This window comes from Phallusia mammillata, chromosome 1 (genome assembly GCF_965637545.1).
Source record: "Phallusia mammillata chromosome 1, kaPhaMamm4.hap1.1, whole genome shotgun sequence".
NCBI lineage: Eukaryota > Metazoa > Chordata > Ascidiacea > Phlebobranchia > Ascidiidae > Phallusia > Phallusia mammillata.
Genome location: NC_137252.1, coordinates 23,585,597 through 23,605,751, shown reverse-complemented (window position 1 = coordinate 23,605,751; position 20,155 = coordinate 23,585,597). Strand labels below are relative to the sequence as shown.

The 20,155-nt window shown below is 35.7% G+C and overlaps 3 protein-coding genes and 1 non-coding gene across 4 annotated transcripts; 3 read left to right on the top strand and 1 right to left on the bottom strand.

Moving 5' to 3' along the window:
- Positions 1–393: 393 nt before the first annotated feature.
- On the top strand, positions 394–3,253 carry LOC145209467 (nuclear cap-binding protein subunit 1-A-like). The gene has a single exon (XM_080079749.1). It carries the CDS (start codon positions 509–511, stop codon positions 2,912–2,914), a length of 2,406 nt encoding a protein of 801 aa, XP_079935875.1. The 5' UTR covers positions 394–508; the 3' UTR covers positions 2,915–3,253.
- A 17-nt stretch (positions 3,254–3,270) lies between these two features.
- Positions 3,271–5,992, top strand: LOC145209470 (putative oligoribonuclease). The gene is made up of 6 exons (XM_080079753.1): positions 3,271–3,447; positions 4,284–4,367; positions 4,555–4,632; positions 4,691–4,771; positions 5,077–5,213; positions 5,304–5,992. Exons 1-6 carry the CDS (start codon positions 3,271–3,273, stop codon positions 5,440–5,442), a joined length of 696 nt encoding a protein of 231 aa, XP_079935879.1. The 3' UTR covers positions 5,443–5,992.
- A 184-nt stretch (positions 5,993–6,176) lies between these two features.
- Positions 6,177–17,969, bottom strand: LOC145209469 (RING finger and SPRY domain-containing protein 1-like). The gene is made up of 14 exons (XM_080079751.1): positions 17,817–17,969; positions 17,407–17,585; positions 16,950–17,094; positions 16,497–16,549; positions 16,284–16,396; positions 16,005–16,105; positions 15,603–15,787; positions 15,271–15,402; positions 14,478–14,593; positions 13,653–13,796; positions 11,279–11,493; positions 10,332–10,487; positions 9,751–9,855; positions 6,177–7,505 (listed from the first exon to the last, which is right to left on the bottom strand). Exons 2-14 carry the CDS (start codon positions 17,561–17,563, stop codon positions 7,409–7,411), a joined length of 1,719 nt encoding a protein of 572 aa, XP_079935877.1. The 5' UTR covers positions 17,564–17,585; positions 17,817–17,969; the 3' UTR covers positions 6,177–7,408.
- On the top strand, positions 9,343–9,416 carry LOC145210940 (small nucleolar RNA SNORD61). The gene has a single exon (XR_013856265.1). It is a non-coding gene; the product is annotated as a small nucleolar RNA SNORD61 (small nucleolar RNA).
- Positions 17,970–20,155: the final 2,186 nt, after the last annotated feature.

The window sequence follows — 20,155 nt, the reverse complement described above, 5'->3', positions numbered from 1 at the left end:
ATAATATAGGCATTGTATAAATTATTTTGTAGCTTATTGATTATTTTTTAAGCTAGATTTGCATTATGTTAACATTTTTGGATAAATTTTGCAACAAATCTTATGCTGAGTCATGTTTATTCACAAAGGTTCCAACTTTAAAAGTTTCTCAAGGTAGCGGAATTAGCGTTGTAAAAAACACGTTTTGTTTTGTGAAAGGTAATTTTCCATAAGCTTGTTTTTTTGCTAAACTAATGCGTTTTGAGGGCTGATGTACTATTCTGCGACGTTGTTAATGAAGATTAGCATGTCATTATCCGACATGAAATCATCAGCTATCGCCCAGTTCGATCATTTGGCATTTAGTTGAAATCATTTAAATGTATACTATAGCTAAACAAAATTAGATACTGAAATGGTGTTGTTTTCAACTTGATGCAGGTTTTTAGGTACTTGATGTACTTTTGCACTTGTAGGTTGTGAATCGGTGGTTGCAAAACTAAAATTTGCAAACTGCGCAAATTTCAAAATGCCGCGAAGGCCACATCAAAAAGACAGCGACACAGATGAAGATGGCAGAACTTCTGCAAGCTTCACGAAACGCAGAAAAACTTCTGAAACAACAGAGGAGATTGAAAAACGACTTGAATCCCTTATTTGCAGGGTTGGAGAAAAAAGCTCTTCTTCACTGGAAAGCAACTTGGAAGGTCTTGCTGCTGTGTTGGAGGCAGATTTGCTTAACTTTAAACCACAAATATTACAAATTTTGCTTTGTTGCTCATACCAGTTACCAGAAAAATGCCCAATTTATACAACTCTTGTTGGCCTGCTGAATGTTCGAAATTATAAATGTGGTGGAGAATTTGTGGAAATGCTGCTTTTGAAATTAAAACGCCTGTTGTCAATAAGTCAGTTTGAAAATGCGAGATTTCTCATACAGTTTGTCAGTGATTTAGTAAATTGCAATGTCATAGCTCCTGCATCTGTGATGTCATTGTTGGATGGTTTTGTTGATGTCACCAAGCAGGAGGGTATCCCCCAAAGCAGGAAAGATTGGTATGTATATGTTGTCATGGCAACACTTCCTTGGTGTGGTGCTACTCTCACTGAAAAGAAGGTGGATGAAATGGAGGTTTTGTTCACTAAAATGCAACGCTACATTATGACTAGACAAAAACCACACCATGATTTTCTCAGAGTCTGGGCAATAGATGAACCACACCCTCAGGAAGAATACATGGATTGCCTATTTGCACAGATATGCAAACTTAGGGAGGATAACTGGGTGGAAGACATTCTTCCCAGGCCCTACAAGGCATTTGAACCAGTACTAGAAAATGCCCTCCAACACACCTTTCCAGATTTTGTTGTCCCACCCCATATTGAAGGTACTTCTCTGTACCCAATCCCTAAAGTAATTTTTCGCATCTTTGACTACACTGATTGTCCAGAGGGTCCACTGTTGCCAGGTAATCATGCCATAGAGAGGTGGCTTATTGAGGAAAGCATGAGAAACATGATCAACACAAATAAATATGATAAAAAGGAGTGTGCCACACGTTTGCTTAATTTTCCTGGCAAGGAAAAGATCCCACTCAACCATATGATCATAGAGTGTTTACTTGGTGATATGTTTCGACTGCCTGTCTCTCCCTTGCAGCAAATCTTCTACACATCCATTTTTATTGAGTTGTGTAGATTGCAGCCAGGTATGATTCCCCAGGTACTTGCTATTGCTTCTGATATGCTCTTTGAACGCCTTGACACAATGAATATCACTTGCGTGGACAGGTTTGTCAACTGGTTTTCACATCACTTAAGCAACTTCCAGTTCAGATGGACCTGGGATGACTGGGGCGATTGTTTGCAAGAAGATTTTAATTCTCCAAAACCAAAATTTATTCGTGAAGTTCTTGAGAAATGCATGCGACTTGCTTTTTTTGCACGTATAAGAGATATTGTCCCTCAGGATTTTGAACCCTTGGTGCCACAGCCTCCAAAGATCTGTTTTAAATATGAGGTGGTTCCCGGTGCCAACGCAAGTGAGGATGATCACATGATGATAACATCTTCTCAAAAAATTATTGCTGCAATCAAGAACAAGTGTCAAGATGATGAACTGATTGTTATGTTAGAGGAAATGTTTCCACAGGGACCGGAACAAGTTCACAATGGAAAGAGACTCGAGCTGTTTTTACAGTCACTGTTATTTTTAGCTCAAAAGTCTTTCAGTCATTCATTCAGTGCACTGTTTAAGTTTCACAAGGTGCTAAAATGGGCAGCAAGCGATGAAGAAGGAAAGGTTGATGTGCTAAGAATAACAAAAGATATCTGGAGAAACCACCCACAAATGCTGATTGTTCTTGTTGACAGAATGCTGAGAATGGAGATAGTTGATTGCTCTTCTGTTGCAAAGTGGCTGTTCTCACCTGACATGGCACCTGATTTTACTCGTATGTATGTGTGGGAAATCATGCACATGACTATTCGAAAGATGAATAAGCATGTAGCAAGGCTGGATGCAAGTCTAGTTGAGATGCAGGAGCGAGCGATAGTGGATGACAAGAAGATGGATGATGATGAGGAGTCTGACATGAGGCGATCTTACTCTGTGTTTGCTCCTAACGAGGAGGATATCCAGAAAATGAAGGAACAAGTTGATACAGCAAGTGGGGAGCAAAAAAAGCTGTTTTTGATTATTTTCCAGAGGTTTATTATGATTCTGTCTGACCACTTGGCCAGGTCAGCAGGTCTTCATAAAAACTACAATACTTCTTGGTATAAAAATACCATTGAGAGACTAAAAGAGATTTTTCTGCTTCATAAGGACATGGTAAAGAAGTACATGTCCACAATGGAAAATCTACTTTTCACAGTGGATCTAGATCCCCATATTTTGACTGTTTTCAAGCAGTTTGCAAGCATTGCAAAGTAAAATTTTAGACAGACTGTGTACATACACCTGTAACTGTTGTTGTGTTGATTCTCTGAACATTTTTTTGACTGCACCTTCAGTCTAAAGAGTATAATAAAATCGCTTGTTACCTTTCATTCTGCTACAAACTGATATTCACAAATCAGCAAATTGTCCACCAGCTGTATTGCAAATGATTCAGCAAGTCTGGAAGCACAATCTTTTCGTCTGGCTTTTCTGTTTTGGTGTCTACTTATAAGTTCAAGTCTGTGTTGATTTTGTTTGCATCAATACCCAAACTATCATTTGTGCTGAATTGTAATAAACAGCTCTAACTTAGTCACAAACATGTTTTTCAGATTTTACTAGAACTTTAAATGTTTAATGCTAGTTTAGTTCTGTTGCAAGCCAAGGTATTACTTTGTGCACCACTCAGATCTCGAAGTTTTATCAAACAAACAGCAACATTCAAAAACACACTATCAGCTACTCAACAGTTTATCCCAATGGCATCACATGACTCAACTGAAAATCTTGTATGGGTGGATTTAGAGGTGCTTAATGGTTTTTAATTGCAGTAAACATTAAAAATGCTTCAAGACGTTTTTTTTAATGTTGAAATTATGTTTAGTAATTTGGCAGGTTGCCTTTTTTTAGTTTTGCGGTGGAGCTTGAAATATACTTTCATGGACAAGCTTCCTAAAGAGTTGGTTAATTGCAAAGCTATAAAAGTTGTGTTGTTAAATGCCTCTGCGAAACAAATTATTAGATGGTAGCCGAAGAGAGAAAATATTAACAGACAAATTTGGGTCGTTTTGGTTTTGTGATTGATTGGCTCCCTTCATATGTCAATTTTTGTGATTCTTACCAGACGAGCAGTTAACTGCTTGTCTTATACAAAACAGATTAAACAGTTGTACATTAAGTTCCCATGTAATTCTACCTAGACACAACTATATTATGAAAGAAATAGGCACATAATTGATTTTACAAATGATAAAAACATAACCAAGTTAATAGTGATGAGACGATACCAGGTTTTGAAGCGAGCCTGTATTGCCTGTATTCTTATGGTGTAAATCGACCTTCGGTACTCGCACGTTGGTATCCGAGTACGAGTATCGATACTACTGAAATCGTTCGATAACGAAGTACCAGGTACTCGTCCCATCACTACAAGTTAACACTATAGTGTAATCTGACAAAAAAATCTGGTACATTTTTTAATGATCTAAGCAAATCAACACTTTCAAAATGAAGCAGCAAATATACACAATGTTACATTGTTTTTTAATAGCTAAAGTGTATATAGCCGAAGCAATGTTTTATCTTTCTGCTTCACAGTTCAATTTCAGTGCATTTCTAATGCAAAACAAACTTCGCGTTTTAGATGACTGGCCTGGATATAGAAAAGGATCTGATTATTGAGATGGCATGCTTAATCACAGACGGAAACTTAAACATAATAGCTGAGGTATTGTAATCACTTAATCACACCTTTGATTGTGGTTTAAAAAAATGTTTGTGCAAAATTATCTGAATAGGTCTGTCGTTAAGCTGCTGTTTTACTGCTAGTCAGTTGAATCATTTTTGTTTTTTCAAGCGGTTGTTGGTGACTTATTTAGTCAAAACATTAGGTGTATAATTTTAATTTTCCACAGAGTCGTGACCTAATCATTCATCAGCCTGACTTCATTCTGGACAATATGAATAATTGGTGCAAACAACAGCATGGAAAGGTAATATTTGCTGCCGTTACATTTGAATCATTGCTACATACATGAGATTTGTTCCTAGACAGGTTTAACTGAAGCTGTGAGAAAAAGCACTACATCAGTGGCTGATGCAGAAAATGAAATGGTTGACTTCGTAAAGAAGGTTTGTTTTTTATTATCTGACACACTATTTAAAGTTGTGCACAAATAGTCTGTTTTTTGTTCTTAAATTGGCCACATTACTATTTGGATATAACCACATAATAATCTGAATCATTAACAGGACCCAACTGAATCAAATGAGTAATGCAACTGCCCACACTTTACAGGTGCATTTTAATCACCCTGTGTTGTGCCCACTCCAATAGGGTGGAAGTCAATAAACATTAACAAACTGATATGAATGACCAAAGATATTGCAGTTAAAAGAATATTTATCAAATATATATTATTTTCTACTATTTCCAGTTTTGTCCTGAAAAGGTTCCGCTGGCAGGAAGCTCAGTTCATGTGGATAAAAAGTTCCTTGACAAGTACATGCCAAAATTTACAGACTGCTTACACTATCGTATTGTTGATGTTAGCAGCATCAAGGAATTAGCAAAGTAAGACAAACAGTGTTTAAGGGTTTGTACTATGTTTAGTTTGTGAACTACTTGACTGTTTCGTTAGCTTTACTCATTTATTATTTACAGACGTTGGTATCCGTATGTGCAGCCACCAACTAAGAATGCAACTCACAGGGCAATGAGCGATATACACGAAAGCATCAAGGAATTAAAGTTTTACAAAACAACTCTGTTTAAACCCCCCAATCAAGGTCCAAACATGTAAAAATTTAAAGCAGTCTAGCATTTGCAAAGCCTGAATTCTCCAAGAAACTCATCAGGATTTTCGATTACAGCACATATTTAAATTCGGAAATATTTTGTGCTGGGGGAGTTACATATTAAACGGAAGGTCATGAAGAAACAAAATTTTAATGAGAAACTACAGGCTCAGTTTTGCAATTCAGACAATAGACAACCCAAAGCTATTTTATCTGGACCAAATTTAGAGTAGCAAACCCCATTTTGGGTCACTGCTGTTGCCAGTGTAATGACATAATCCTTGAAACAAATTGTTAGTTGCTTTTGCATGTTTCTGATTCTGTTTTTACCTTACACTAGTGATGTACCAAAGCTTTAGTTGTGCGAATTTTTTTCTTTCACTGCTCTCAGTACATCACTATACTTTTTGACTGCAATTTTGGTGCATTAATCACAAGGATTTGGTACAATACTCTAAAAACTGTACCAAGCTTACACAGAAAGCTTATATTTCTTTACATTATATCCTAACTGTAATGTGCAGTTGATGGTAAGAATACACTGTTTTCAACATGTTTAGTGGATTTAAATTAAGAGTGCACAGCTTAATAAGGGAATTTCTTCAGACCTTGTAACAGAATGTCATTATATTAAAAAAAACATCTTGCAGTACATGGAATACTGAATAAACAATGGGATAAGTTATGTGAGTTGCAGTTGATCTGCAAATCGCTTTACCAAAGCCATATTAGAACCACATTCAGCATTTCATTGTATTGTAAGCAAATAAAACCGCACAGAAAGCAAAGAAGTGCATGCTTTATGTAATACTGAAATGGGTGTGCTGCAAAGCATTTGACAACTTAAAATAGGAGAGAAAAGCAAACTGCCAATGCCACAGCACCAGCGAAAACCAGCATCTCTAAAAGCTTTTTAGTATACAGTGGAGCTTGGTATAAAGTAGTTTGTTACATTTATTGATACCAGAGTGATCTAAAAGCTGCCTAGTGTGGTAAAAAAATACAAAACTGAAGAATTTTTTACACACATTTTAACTTTTATAACGAAATCTTTCAGGTTTCTACAGAGATTTTAAACTCAACAATATTCAGTATTTTATAAGGATTTTCACAGGAATGTGTTTTGAAAAAACAAAACCGTATTTGTATGAAAGAATGCAAAAGGTTGTGTTGGGTCTTTGTTGTGATATACTACATTGGGCAAATGTACAGTATGACATCGGGTTCTTTTATCTGCGACAGAAAAAAATGAATGGTTCTGCTGTGTACGAGATGACGTGTAAATCAAAACGAATTCCATGATATGTTGTAAAGATAATGCTGTTAAATTACCACACATGTTTTATATTTGCATCATTGTATAAAAGTGTTGCTTTGCAAATTTTCCACATAAATTGTGCTGCCCAAAATTTATCGAAACCTGTAGTGGCAATGGATTAAAAAAAGCAATAGACAAATAATGAAATAATTACATGAAGAAAAATATCAAAATGCAACCAAAATTGTATCCACATTAGTCAAACAATGATTTTGGCTGAAGATGTAAGTTGAACATTAAGTTTGGTTCTTGGCCCATAGGTGAACCCTTTGTTTAGAATGATTGATTTGTACACAAAGATTGGAAGCTATATAGCCAATTTATACCCATAATTTAATGCAGAAAAACTTTCACTTTAAAAAACTCTTCATTTGCAGGCAAAAACAAGTTGTTATATCTATTATAGTTTTTGTTGTGCAACGTTTTTGGCAACAATTGTAGAAAACAAAGTGGTCGTTCTCCACCAACAGTGAAAATATGATCATAATGACAAAGAAGTAAAAAATACAAGAACAAAAAATAGGACATAAAGAACTACAACATAAATGAAAACAACAGGAATAATTTCTCTCCACCATGCAGTTTTGTTCCACCTTTTACAAGGCCCTAAATCCCCCAACAACCTGCTACCAAGTTGCGTTGGTTTTAAACTTTCAACTCTTTTCTGCTTCGGCCACAGTTCGTTCCTCAATTGGTGATCGACACAATGGACAACTGTCTATGATTTCTGCACACTTGTGACAAATCCCTCTGCAAATACAAAACTGAAATTCAAAAATTTAGAAGACTGAAAAAAGGCTGTAATGAAGGAAAATACTCTAAGTATGGAAATCGTAAGGTCAAACACAGTGATCGGTACTGTGCAAAAATAAATATGCCCTATGGAGTACAAACTATTCAAATTTCATTCATACATTTTTAAGGTGTTGTTATTTTGTGTTCTATCTGAAAAAAATTCAATCAATTCCAACATTATTGTTTAAAAAATGGACCAATTTTGGGGGGCTAGTGGGGTAAATGTTTGGTTGACAGGGTGGAACACAACAATCAACAACTATAAATGGCACACTTCATAAGTTGTCCAAATTTCATCCAATTCAGACATTGTTTAAAAAATTTACCCATACTAGGGGGCAAGAGGGGTAAATATTGGAACTACAGGGTTAAACACAACAATCGACACCTATAAATGACAAACTCTGCAAGCTGTCCAAATTTCATTTAATTCCGACAATGTTTTCAAATTTTTACCCATTTTAGGGGGTTAGTGGGGTAACTGATGGGGTTCTACACCCAAAAGTTTATAATATGAGACCACAATGACCCAAACAACAGTCCTGTAAAATTTTATCCAAATCGGCCAATGTTTAAAATTCTGACCACTAGAGGTGTTACAAGCAACATTCGTTTACGCTTCTGACGTCATAAGGCTGTTAACACCCCTCTGTTGCCATGTGCAAAAACGTCCACCAAGTAACGCACAAACACAAGTACCATATGTTCTGTGGCCTTTATTAGACTATTACACTACAGAAATTTTCTGTTTGTGGTGCGCATCAACCTACAAAAACGTTTTACATTTTGGGGTCTAGCTGGGTAAATACTGGGGTTATCAAGTCAAACGAAGTAGATGGCACATCTGCATAACCATATTTACCATCTCTGAAAGTTTCATTGAAATCCATCAAACATTTCATGGCAAAATGGGGTGGACAAACTTCAGGGAAGAAAAAAAAATCGAGTAAAATCAACATGTGTCCCCTTCAGGGAAAGGGACCCATAAATAGTTATTTTTTGATTCTAGCATTTTACAATATCTCTGTTTCTGTTGTCAGAAAATGTGTCCTCGCACACATGTATTTGTGAATTGTAATGATGCTCACAAGGTGCAATCATTCTGACATTTGGAAAGATAAATAGGTAAAGAGCATGAAATGCATTTGTGAAATTTATCCGACGCATGAAACATATCACCTATACATCATTAGAATGTTTAAGTGGACAAAAAAATACATAACAATCACCAAATTTTCTTGGAGGATTAAATCAAAATTACACTTTATAATTGTGCCGTTCATTCTTGTACACCCCAAACAAATTGCTTTTGCCAGGGTATTTACGTTCAAAGTTGCTCTTGAAACAGTTGCAGCTAAGAAGACAATAACCCCTCAAAAACCTTTACTTATTTCCCATGACACGCTGTTCATCAAAAGCGTTTTGTTGGCTGTTTTTAGTGTCTAAGTATCATTTGACAAGTTTGTTTTATTTCAAGATCATTGCATAAACAATCACTTCACAAAACGCATCGCATAGTGCAGTGACAGAAGAAGATGAAACTTTGGTAATTTATGCAATTAATAAATAAAAGATCTTAATTTTTTTTTTATTGCGAGAATAATAATGCTTAAACTATTTATTCCTGCTTTTATGTAACACATTATCTCTGTAACAATGCGACTTGCTTTGTAGTTTATTGTTGGTTCTCAAAAAAGTTTGAGTTTGAAACCAGATCTTTCATCTGGATGGGCACCACAAACCTTAGTCAACTGGGTTTGCTCATATCATAATTTTAACAAATGGAGTTGGAGCAATGATGATTTCCTTACTCATCGGAAATACATGAAGAAAAATAGTGAATTTCCTCTAAGAAGTTCTGAGCTCCTTTTTAACCATAAACCAAGAGTGCTAAATCTTTCTATTGCCCATATGTTTCAGGTCTCAAAAAGTTATTTTATTAGCTTTTTTGTTGTAATGTTGTTAAAAGATAATCATACATTGCAAAGTCGTTTCACACACATTAATTGGTGTTTTACACCTACAGTTTGCCTATCCCTGCCACAAACTGTAGCACTGTACTACGTTTGTCTTTTTAACATAGTTGGTAGGACTTAACTACTGACATAACTGAAGCATCCATCATTTGAAATAAGCATATTAAAGTTTATTTAATGCACAATATACACAATACAAAGTAGTTTATAGATCATCTACATACCCATGACCACAAGGCTGCAGAATGATGTTGGCTTCAAGATCACAACACAAATCACAGGAGTTCTCTTTCATACTGGACTGACGGATCATTTGCAACTTTTTATGTCTAAAAAATTGAACAATATAAAAACTAGCAAAATATGGTTTATTTAGTTAGAGATTGTAACATATAGAATAAAGGCATATGTAACATTGTGTAGTCATTTGAGTCATTTAACATCATGTAGTCATTCAATCATTTGATTCACTATGTTGCACGATTTTAGGGGAACAAATAAAGCCGCAACATGTATAATGGAAAAACCACAAAGCTTTACACAGGCCTTTGGTAAAGTTATGCCATGTATGTGTTGCCTTATTTACATTATATGACACATAATGGGATAGCAGGGTAAAACAGAAACAGCTTTACCAGTTGCCTATAAAATTGCATGGAAGTTTCTCTATTTTTAACCTGCCGTCAATGAAAAAATGTTTTTAGCTGACAAAAAATGGAGTTCTATGATAGAGCGTTTTCACATATCATGACAGGCAAGTCACAAAAGTAATATATTTACACATCTTTTTATGTATCACACTTACTTAGGTAAAACAAGCTTTTCTTCAACAGTAAGTTGAGCATGGTCATTAAAACTGTTGAATTCACGATCTTTTGGAGGAAATTTAAAAGGTTCTGCTCCAAAATTGAAAACACATTGCTGATGGGACATGAAACTTGCCGCAGCAAAAAATCCACTCCTAAAAAATATTCAGTTACAAACACTTAGTTACTTTTGTACTGTTGTCTTCTGATTAAAACTGACAGGTTAAGGAAAATAAGCAAAGACAGACATTGGAAACGAAGTAACCTGTTGCAATAGTTTTAACAGTTTGTAAGATAAATTGCCTTAAAAAGCCACCCCTTTCTTCCTAATGGTCAAAATTACTTAAGTTAAAACAAACAATCCTGATATCACCAATTGTTTGTTGCACCAAGCACTTTTTCGACTAGTTTTGCTTCAATAGTTCCATTTAGTTTACTGAGTAATCCAGGCAAGGGTAAATTGAGACACTAGGAATTTTCAAACCGGTTTTATTCCAAATCAAAATTTTTAAACCTCTGAATATTTACATTTTGTAAACTGCTTGTTAGTGATGGGACGATACCAGGTTTTGAAGCAAGTACCGAGTACGAGTACCGCGTGTATATACCGAGTACGATTACCGAGTACTTAAGTGTAGTGCTGTACTTAGTTGTATATCACTAGCTAATTTATCAGCCATGGTCGGGGTACAGGCGTGCACACATGCCGAAAAAGTAATCTCCGCGTAATAGCGAATAAGATATACGTAAAAAAAATAACTTTTTTCCAATTTTGTGCTGTCCGAAGCAAATTTTAGCATAAAGTTGCCCATATTCTTATGGTGTAAATCGGCCTTCGGTACTCGCACCTTGGTATCGAAAACTGAGACGAAATATTTCGATACCGAGTACCGGGTACTCGTCCCATCACTACTGCTTGGTAAGTAACTACCCAGACCCAGCATACCTTGCACAGTTGAACAGAGCACGTTCTGGTGGCAGAGCATCTCCATTGAGGTAAAAAATAACTTCGGAATTTGGAACATCAAGTAGCAAACCAAGCACATCACCTTCTTTCCATGCAGGATGTCGATGGCGGTGACTTTGTGCTTGATACCAATATAGCTGACGACAACCATCATAAGCGCAACTAAACTCATCATCGCCGATTCCATATCCATCCTGATTAAAAACACAAAACATTTTTAACTAGAATAGTGGCTTTCTGATATATTTCCATTTTATATATTCTACATGATATTTACCAATTTACTATACACATCATTTGATCTACACGTATGATTGTTTTTGTACACAAAAACAAATGGGTCCCCACACGCCTGTTTGTGCGGATTGACAGTAAACAAATGTTGCGGTGATTTTTAGATTCTTAAGGACAAATTTTTAGAAAGCATTAACCCAACAATAAAACAAATTGTTCGTATTCTTTTTGCACTATTATTGTCATATAATTACAAAAACATTAAAAAAAACGTAACAAATACTTTAATTTAATCTCTTGCTTTGACCCAGATATTGTCGTCCAAGGTCAGGTTTTGAACACAATTTTTTTAGAAAGCTCTAACAGTTGTGTTACAGACACTTTAAATTAAAAAGCAATTTGCTGCAAGTGTATACATAACAAATTGTTTTTCATTTAACTTTGCTTCCCAAAACGAGTACCATTGACCTGTAGTAACCTCTCAGGGTGCACACGCCAAACGACTGTTTGACCTTTTGACACCGTTTTCAATAGCATGCCGTCCTGAGTGTTCAACAATACTGTTAAGCCTAATTTTTACATGCCTTGAGCATTGACTCCTAAATTGATTGTCAAAAAAAAACGCTACCTTATGACGAAAGAAAGTTCTGAACAGTGTTTGTAATACCTACTAGTTGACCTTAAGTAACCCGTAATCATGCGGCGGCCAACCTGACAACGAACATTTAAAAAAACATTTATTTTGCAAAAAAGTCAAGTTCATTTTTTCATCTTTACTTTGATTAACAAAGTTTTGCTTGACATATACAAAACCAAAGCACGGTTATTAGGTTTAAATCACGTCATAGGTGTAAAACCTTCGCCAAAACCAAAAATGTGGGTGATAACTTAATAAAACGACATAGCATTGTTGTGCAAAACAGCTGATTTCTAATCACTGAAACGACGTCTCGTAAAACATCTGTCCGACATCAAGCTGAGCCCTCCCGCTATCGTAAACCAGTGAGTTACTCTCTTGGTACTTCTGCCTACAGTGTCTTTCTTGACCAAACGAGCGTTAGACACATTTACGTTTCGGGGGCCTGTGGGTGAACCGCTGGGTAATTCGGGGTCAAACTTCTAGGGGATCAAGTTCAGATTGATAACTAACATATGTCCAAATTTGAATAAATTTGAAGCACTCCTTCTTTACCAAACCAGCGTTACAAACCAGCGTTAAAAATTTTATGTTTCGGGGGCCTGTGGGTGAATCGCTGGGTGATTCGGGGTTAAACTTTTGGAGGATCAAGTTTGGATTAATAACTAACATATGTCCAAATTTGAATAAATTTGAAGCACTTTTTCTTTACCACACGAGCATTACAAACCAGCGTTAAAAATTTTACGTTTCGGGGGTCTGTGGGTGAACCGAGGGATCAAACGGGGTCAAAATTCACATGGACCATCTTTAGACCAATATCTGTAATGTGTGTAAATTTGAAAAAGTTTGAACCATTCTTTCTTGACCAAAACGTGGGAACAAATCCGCGTTAGACGGAAAAAAAGAAAAAAAAAATACAGACAAAAACAATATTTGTCCCCTTCAGGGAAGGGGACCCATAATTACTTTGTTTTAAATTTGCTGGACAAAGTCATAACACAAAACTGTTACTCCAAAAGTATAACTTCATCTTTTTGCAAGTAACTGTAAAAGTCACAAGATGCATTTGTGGTAATTCTGCCATAAATTGTAGATATGGACACAAAGAAAATGGGGTTGTTTAAAAATGTTGTTTTTGGATAAAAATGATTACTTTTTCAAGCATGCTTGGAGGTACAATTCAATTTGACAATGTTGGAACAAAAGGATTCATTTGGTTTTTTGAATTAGTACGTATTTCTAGGGCATTTCTAACTTTTTTTTTGATAAAAAAACTAATTTATTTGGCATCTAAACTTAAAAAAAATATGTGATCTTACAGTTAGTACTTTTGAAAAACCACTCTATTGGCCTTTATTAACAAACCATTAGAGCTGACATAAAGGTATTTTTCTGTTTGACGTCGCACACTGAAAGCATTTCACAAACAAAACCAAGTTTGCTCAGAAACCACAATTCATGAAACCAAAGGTTACTCACATGGTTGAAGAATTTGCTTCGCTTTGTGGCCCAGCCAATCTGCATGACCCCTGGTGTGATGATCGTGACTTCATAATACCAAACACCTGAGTCAACAGAAAAGGTGCAACGAACCGATTCGAACGACGCCGCGTCTGAACGAGCCTGAAAAGAAAATACATGTTATTATCGTCTTGTATTATGCCTTTGTAATATACAAGTGAATGGTAAAAAAGTCCAGTACAGATCCAATGCTAATAAAATGTGTTGTTCAAATCTTAAGAAATTGTAAAACAGCTCTTATTATTTGCCAGAGAAGTGTTTGGGTCAAATACATCCCAAAGACAATGGTACCTAGAACAATCAATACCATTGTACAATCTGTTGCACCCTTGTAAAGCGACACCAAGATAATTAAATAAACATTGATCAGGTTGCTTCGAGGAATATGCCTCAGAAAATCACTTTTATTTCTAGCAGTCCAAATGATAAAAAAACAAATTTGTTGTTTAACAATAACAAAAATTCCTAAAATAGTGGAAGTTTATAATATTTTTATTGTTAGACTGTTCATACTACATTGTATGTAATTAAAGAAGTGTGTTTATCCTGAAAGGGCTGGGGTCTAAAACATGCAGCAGTCATACGGTTTTGTGCAGTCTGAGCATGTTGAATTTAAAAAGATTTTATTGTTGCCAATCGAGTAGCCAAATGACACACCCAGCAAATCATTTCTATTATCCAGTGGAGGTAGCTACCAATAAAGTAAACATTTTCAGAATCAAAAATAACATCCATAAACACTGTGTTAGCAAAAAACAATATAATACTAAATACTATATATACCTCCAATCCATCAGCAGAAATCTTCAAATATTCACTGACATCATTGCAGTTGAGCATGGCATTGATGTTATCCAGTGCAACTTCCTCATAAGTGAACTTGCGACCCTCAACAACAACTGTGAAAGTTTAACAAAACATTATTATATAATTATATCAGATGGTTTAACTCAAATGGGAATGCTTGGACCAAAAACATTAATAAAAAATTGGTTAGTAAAATGAGTTTAAATAAACTAAACTTAGTTAGAGTCAATGCCTAAACTGGCCATTGGTACCCAAATGCTAGCACCCAATGTAGCCATTTCGATCAATGTTTGGCTGAGCATTAAAGTTACCGTCCACAGAGCCGAAAAATGCTAAACATGAAATAATGGTTATGAATTTTTAAAGAACTTGGATCAAATTCAGTGGCAAATTTATTTTCTGGTGCTGTAAGAATACTATTGTCTATGCCCAACTGAGCATGTGACAGAGACTGCAACAGTACACACATGAAATTAGTGGCAAAATTCATTGTGTTGGAAATTTTATTTGACGTTGAAACTGAAATATAGGGTGCTGTGTCAAATGAATTTGATATTGTTTGAAACCCAGCTATTAATATCAAGTGTTCAGCAGTTTTGAGTCTAGCAGGAAGCATATATAACGTTTAATGCTTTGGCAAGAACGGAAATAAAATGGCAATTCTACCATCTATACCACCCAAAGAAGCGTTTGACTAATTTTGAAAGTAAAGTTCATTTATGGCCTGCAAGTGCTCCAGAAAGGTTAAAAGTGTATTATTTAAACTCACAGATATTGTCAAGAAGCCACTGTGCAGAAAAACCAACTTGGCGCTTTTTATAATCATTTGAATCTCGCCAATTTTCAAGAATCATCAGTTTTTCCACAAATTTTGTTTGTTTAATCCTGGTTTTGTTGTCACCTGTTACAAATGTTGCAAATTAGATTACATGACTAACACAGCTGTTTCATAAATACAGACAATAATAGCATTAAAATAAATGACACAATTGTGTAGGCTACCACACAAATTACAAAAATACCACTTTGCAAGCCACAATGGTTACACATTTCTAATTCATTGTTGATTTACATAAATAGTTAATATCACAGAAACACTACCTGTTTGTGCGAACTTTTCCAGTGAAATTAGAGAGTAGAGAATATCCACAATTGGCACTTGGCAATTATTGATAGTTTTGTCAAGACCAGCAATAAAATATTCCAGTGCATCATCAGTAAGCATTGCTATACTGAGTGGGCCAGCAAGACTCTCTGCTAAATGTCCCAGGACTGCACATATATTTCTGCAACAAAATTGAACAATCTTGCATACTTGGATTTACAGTAAAGGATGTAAGTTAAAAAAGATCCTTCTTCCGAAAACAAAAATTTTTGTTTTCATGCAGCATGCATTTCTGATGTCGCCAAGCATTAACAAAACAGAGATAAAGGAATCAATTCTGCATCAGCAGTTTTTTTTACATGTGAAAACACAAAATGTAAGCTTGTGAGGAAACTTACCTGTGTCTTGCAGATTTACTTTGACTTTTACATTGAAAAATATCTTCTTCAGCTTTGGAATGTGAGAGTTGTAGATTGCTGATAAACTTTAAAACTGCTTGCTGTAAGATAAAAAAATATTGTTAAATACCAAAGCATTAAACACCTGCCATGCAAAAAACTAGTACTTGGTCTGAAATTATTAGTACACATTTACAGCAGATAATTAAATTAATGAGTTTACCGCAGCAAACATGTGCCTTAAACATTAAACAAACAAAAAAAAAGAGTAAAACACACCTTTGTGGGAAGAGGACAGTGATCAATAAACAAAGTAATGGCAGAGGGACCCAAAACATCTTCAAGAGGAATGGCTCTAACAAGAGAAGACAAGACCATGTTCCATCCAGTTTCTGAAAAACAAAACATTATTGTCACTTGGCTCACAAAACAAATAATTCTACATTTTCAGCCTGAAACCCCAAATCAGGACAAATTTTAACAGCATCTTACCTCCATTTGCCCAAAAGCGAAACATTCTCATTCGAAGAATCAACGTTGTGTCACTAAAATAAAATAAAAAGATATGTAAACATTTCCTTTTCCTGTACTTGGTTCTGCTATCAGTACAAAAGGGTTGAAAACAAGTCCTTTATAGGTAATTTAACAAGTGTAGACACTAAAAATCTGGTGGATTGGGCCTTTTTTTCTTTGTAGCATTATTGTCTTTAAAGAGTGTCAGTCTTTCAAAAAACAAGCAGTCATGACTGCTCGGTGCATGACCGCTTAAATTGTGCAACACTCAGCTTGAATGGCAACCAGTGAAAAAGCTTTTCGAGGAAGTAAATTTCCATTTGTTGTCTTAAACATTAATGATGACACCTCAAAGCTGCATTATGATTTGCATCTTTTTTAGAAAACATTGCAGTGACATATGTGAGAAATACAAATAACACACTGCCTTACTTTTCAGCAGAGCTTTGTAATATGTGTAGAGTTTCAAGGACATGTTTGTCCAACTCATCTTCTGTGAGTTTACAAAACGACCATGTTGGTTGATCGTTTGTTTGGTTTCGTGAGTGTCGCTGACGCAATACAGGTCTCCACCAGCCTTAAAAATAAAATCATGTAGTCTTTTTTCAAATTAGCTTTTTCACATACATCACATATATATACAAGTATGATAAAACTGGTGAGTTGCAGTCTCAAGCCAAATCCACCCACCATACATTTTACATGATGCAACTTAAGTTTGGTGTTGTCAAAAGGTAACAAGATTAATTAAAAGCAATACAAGCACATTTAAGCGTTTTTCACCAAAATTTGATTGTCAGTTTACAACTGGATTCAGACAACTGAATCTGGATTACAGTGGGGCTTCTTTTACAATATTTAGAAATGTATTGTGAAATATGGTATATACCTGTAGACTGTGAGGAAGTGTTTGCTGTGGCAGCTGCAGATGCTGCTGTATTATTATTCATAATCAACATGTATGGCATATCATCTTGATCTTCCGGGTTTTGGCGATCCGGTATACTCCGAACACTCGTCTTTTGCTTTTTATAGCAGTTACCCATAACTGGTTGCTAAATAAGGTAGCTAGGGGAAAATATCAAAGTTTGTGTAATACAGTTCAGTCATGTTTATCAAGTACATGGGTATAAAAGTATAACCTACGCGACCAGGGCAAACCGTGGAAAAAAGGCTCCAGCAAACACACAAAACAACGCATATCTTTAGTTCTAGAACAGGTAGAAAGGTGAAATTTCACACACTAAGTCGAGCATGCAAAATTAAAAAAGCATATTTACTGTTTTTTTGCTGACTTACCAATACCATTCCATTACCAAGCAAAATGGCGATGAATTCTGTCACTTACAATAATTACATTAGCAGCAAAATAGTGCCTTCGTGACTTTGCCAGAATTTCAGTTTTCTGTTAAAATTATATTATGGAACGTTTCTTTTACCTCAGAACAAAGGCTATGTGAAACCACTATGACGTAATTTTAAAGAACCTTTCAACTGTGACGTAAAGGTTCTTTATTTGACAATAGAAACAAGAAAAAAATTGCAGTGCAAGCAAAACCCCTGGTATGACAGGATTAAAATTTTAAAGAGAAAAATGCCATTCTTTTTTACCTAACTGGCAACCAGCAATAAAAAGTAAATGATATGTAATTTGTGTTTAAAGCAGAGTCCAGCCGCTTGCGATGCTGGTTCAGGTTCGACTTCACAAAATAATATCTGGGGTTCCAGTTCGCGCAAATAATTCGATTCAAACTTGTTGCGGCGTCATTTGTATTTTCTCAAAAAAATTTAATTCATATTTATGCTTTTATTCAATCTGACTTGGAGTTAATTTCATTTTATTACGGCAAAGAACTGGTCGAGTGTTGTATATTAATCACACTGCATTTTAATAGAAGCTTCGGTTCAAAAGAGAGAAAAATGTATCAGGCTGATAACACTTCGAGCTAGATTTTTTTATTTGGAGACTTTGTTTGCACCCTTACGTTTTTAACATTTTCTTAACACCATGTAGCAATTTTGTGTCGTATATGGCGTATACAGTAAACTTCGGTTAATCTTAACCCGATTGTACCTGTAAATTTATTAGGTGAAGATCCGTTCGATTTAGAATTTCAAGGATGATAAACCCTAGAAGTAATAAAATACGCAGAATGATACAATTTACAAAAAAGGCGAATTTATTGATACAATGAAACAACTGTGGGCAATAAAATGGCAATTGACTGGCAGCGAGTTAGCCGTGTGTCCACGCCTGGCGAGACCATTTACTTCTTTGGTAATTTTGAGTGTATAGGCTAATAGTGTTTAGGCCAGTGGTTCCCAAACTTTTTCATTTTTTTGCCATTATTTCCAAGGCTCCTTAAGCTCGAATGTTCATTTTAGAAAATGAAAGTTGATTTGCAGAATTTTAGCTAGTTATGCAAAATTGCACATAACAATGATCCAAAGATCAGCTTGTGACATCACAGACAAGACAGAAAACATTACAATTGCCCGCGAACAATTACATTTTTATAGTTGTCATGCAATAAAGCTATTGTTTAGCAATGGAGACAGTCGACTCTCAATTCTACTTTGATTTAAACTGATTCAATGGCACAACTGACGCCAAATAAGATTATAGAAGTACTTCGACCTTTTCGCGGTCCCCCCTAAATTGCCTCATGGACCCCTAAAGGACCGCGGACCCCAGTTTGAGAACCGCTGTTTGGCCATGTCGGCTGATTCCAATTAACAACCTGGAAAGCAGACAGATTTGTGCGTGTAAACTGTAAACAATGGGATGGGAATAGCATAAATTTTATCAAAAAGTGCTTGAATAAGAACTTGCAAATCATTGTAGTGCCATGAAAAAACACCTCGCCGTCTCACTTTGGCTCTATAGCAGGGGTGGCCAAACTGCGGCTCCCGAGCCGCATGCGGCTCTTTGAGCCTTTGATTGCGGCTCTTTAATATTGAACATGCAATAACTGCAAAGTTTAGCCAAAAAAACGTTGTTGAGAAATAACTGCAAAACAAAAAAGATAAACAGGAAAACATAACTTTTAAAACAGAATGGGAGGAGGAGTTTCCATTTATTGATAATAGAGGTAAACCTGTGTATCTTATATGTCCAGCTTCGCTCAATCATTACAAAACTAGTAACTTGAAACGTCATTACGAGGCTAAACACAAAAACTTTACCATCATATCAGCCTAATTTCACACACATTGCAGCCCAGGTGGAGACACACAGTGTCACCACACAACAATCTTTATTTGATAGCGTGGACTTCACTGTGAGTGAATAAATTCGTTTATGATTTTTTTGTCTTGCGGCTCTTTTAAAACTAAGTTTTGTGATATGCGGCTCGAGCATGAAGCAAGTCTGGCCACCCCTGCTCTATAGTGTCTAGCGATGACGCACAATGCAATGAAGCAAACAGCCGACAGTGAACATAGCCTGTGGTAAAACACCGCGTAACTGTGACGGGGTTTGGTGCACGAACTAGCAATTGTAAACAAAAAAATCCAGATTAATAAAGATAAAAAGAACCTTTTTTCTCCAGGTTAACCGCAGTGTTTTGTCAAGAAAGCAATTCTAATCATTCATACCTTTAGTCTTGTCCAAATTGGCAAAGATCCGGATTAACCGA

Excerpts from the sequence above, each read along its gene's own strand:
- LOC145209467 (XM_080079749.1), top strand. The coding sequence starts at position 509 with ATGCCGCGAAGGCCACATCAAAAAGACAGCGACACAGATGAAGATGGC.
- LOC145209470 (XM_080079753.1), top strand. The coding sequence starts at position 3,271 with ATGTTTAATGCTAGTTTAGTTCTGTTGCAAGCCAAGGTATTACTTTGT. Across the intron at positions 4,368-4,554 it reads ACTTAAACATAATAGCTGAG|AGTCGTGACCTAATCATTCA; the intron begins GTATTGTAATCA and ends AATTTTCCACAG. Across the intron at positions 4,772-5,076 it reads TGGTTGACTTCGTAAAGAAG|TTTTGTCCTGAAAAGGTTCC; the intron begins GTTTGTTTTTTA and ends TACTATTTCCAG.
- LOC145209469 (XM_080079751.1), bottom strand. The coding sequence starts at position 17,563 with ATGGGTAACTGCTATAAAAAGCAAAAGACGAGTGTTCGGAGTATACCG. Across the intron at positions 17,095-17,406 it reads CACTTCCTCACAGTCTACAG|GCTGGTGGAGACCTGTATTG; the intron begins GTATATACCATA and ends TTTATTTTTAAG. Across the intron at positions 9,856-10,331 it reads GAAAAGCTTGTTTTACCTAA|ACATAAAAAGTTGCAAATGA; the intron begins GTAAGTGTGATA and ends TCAATTTTTTAG.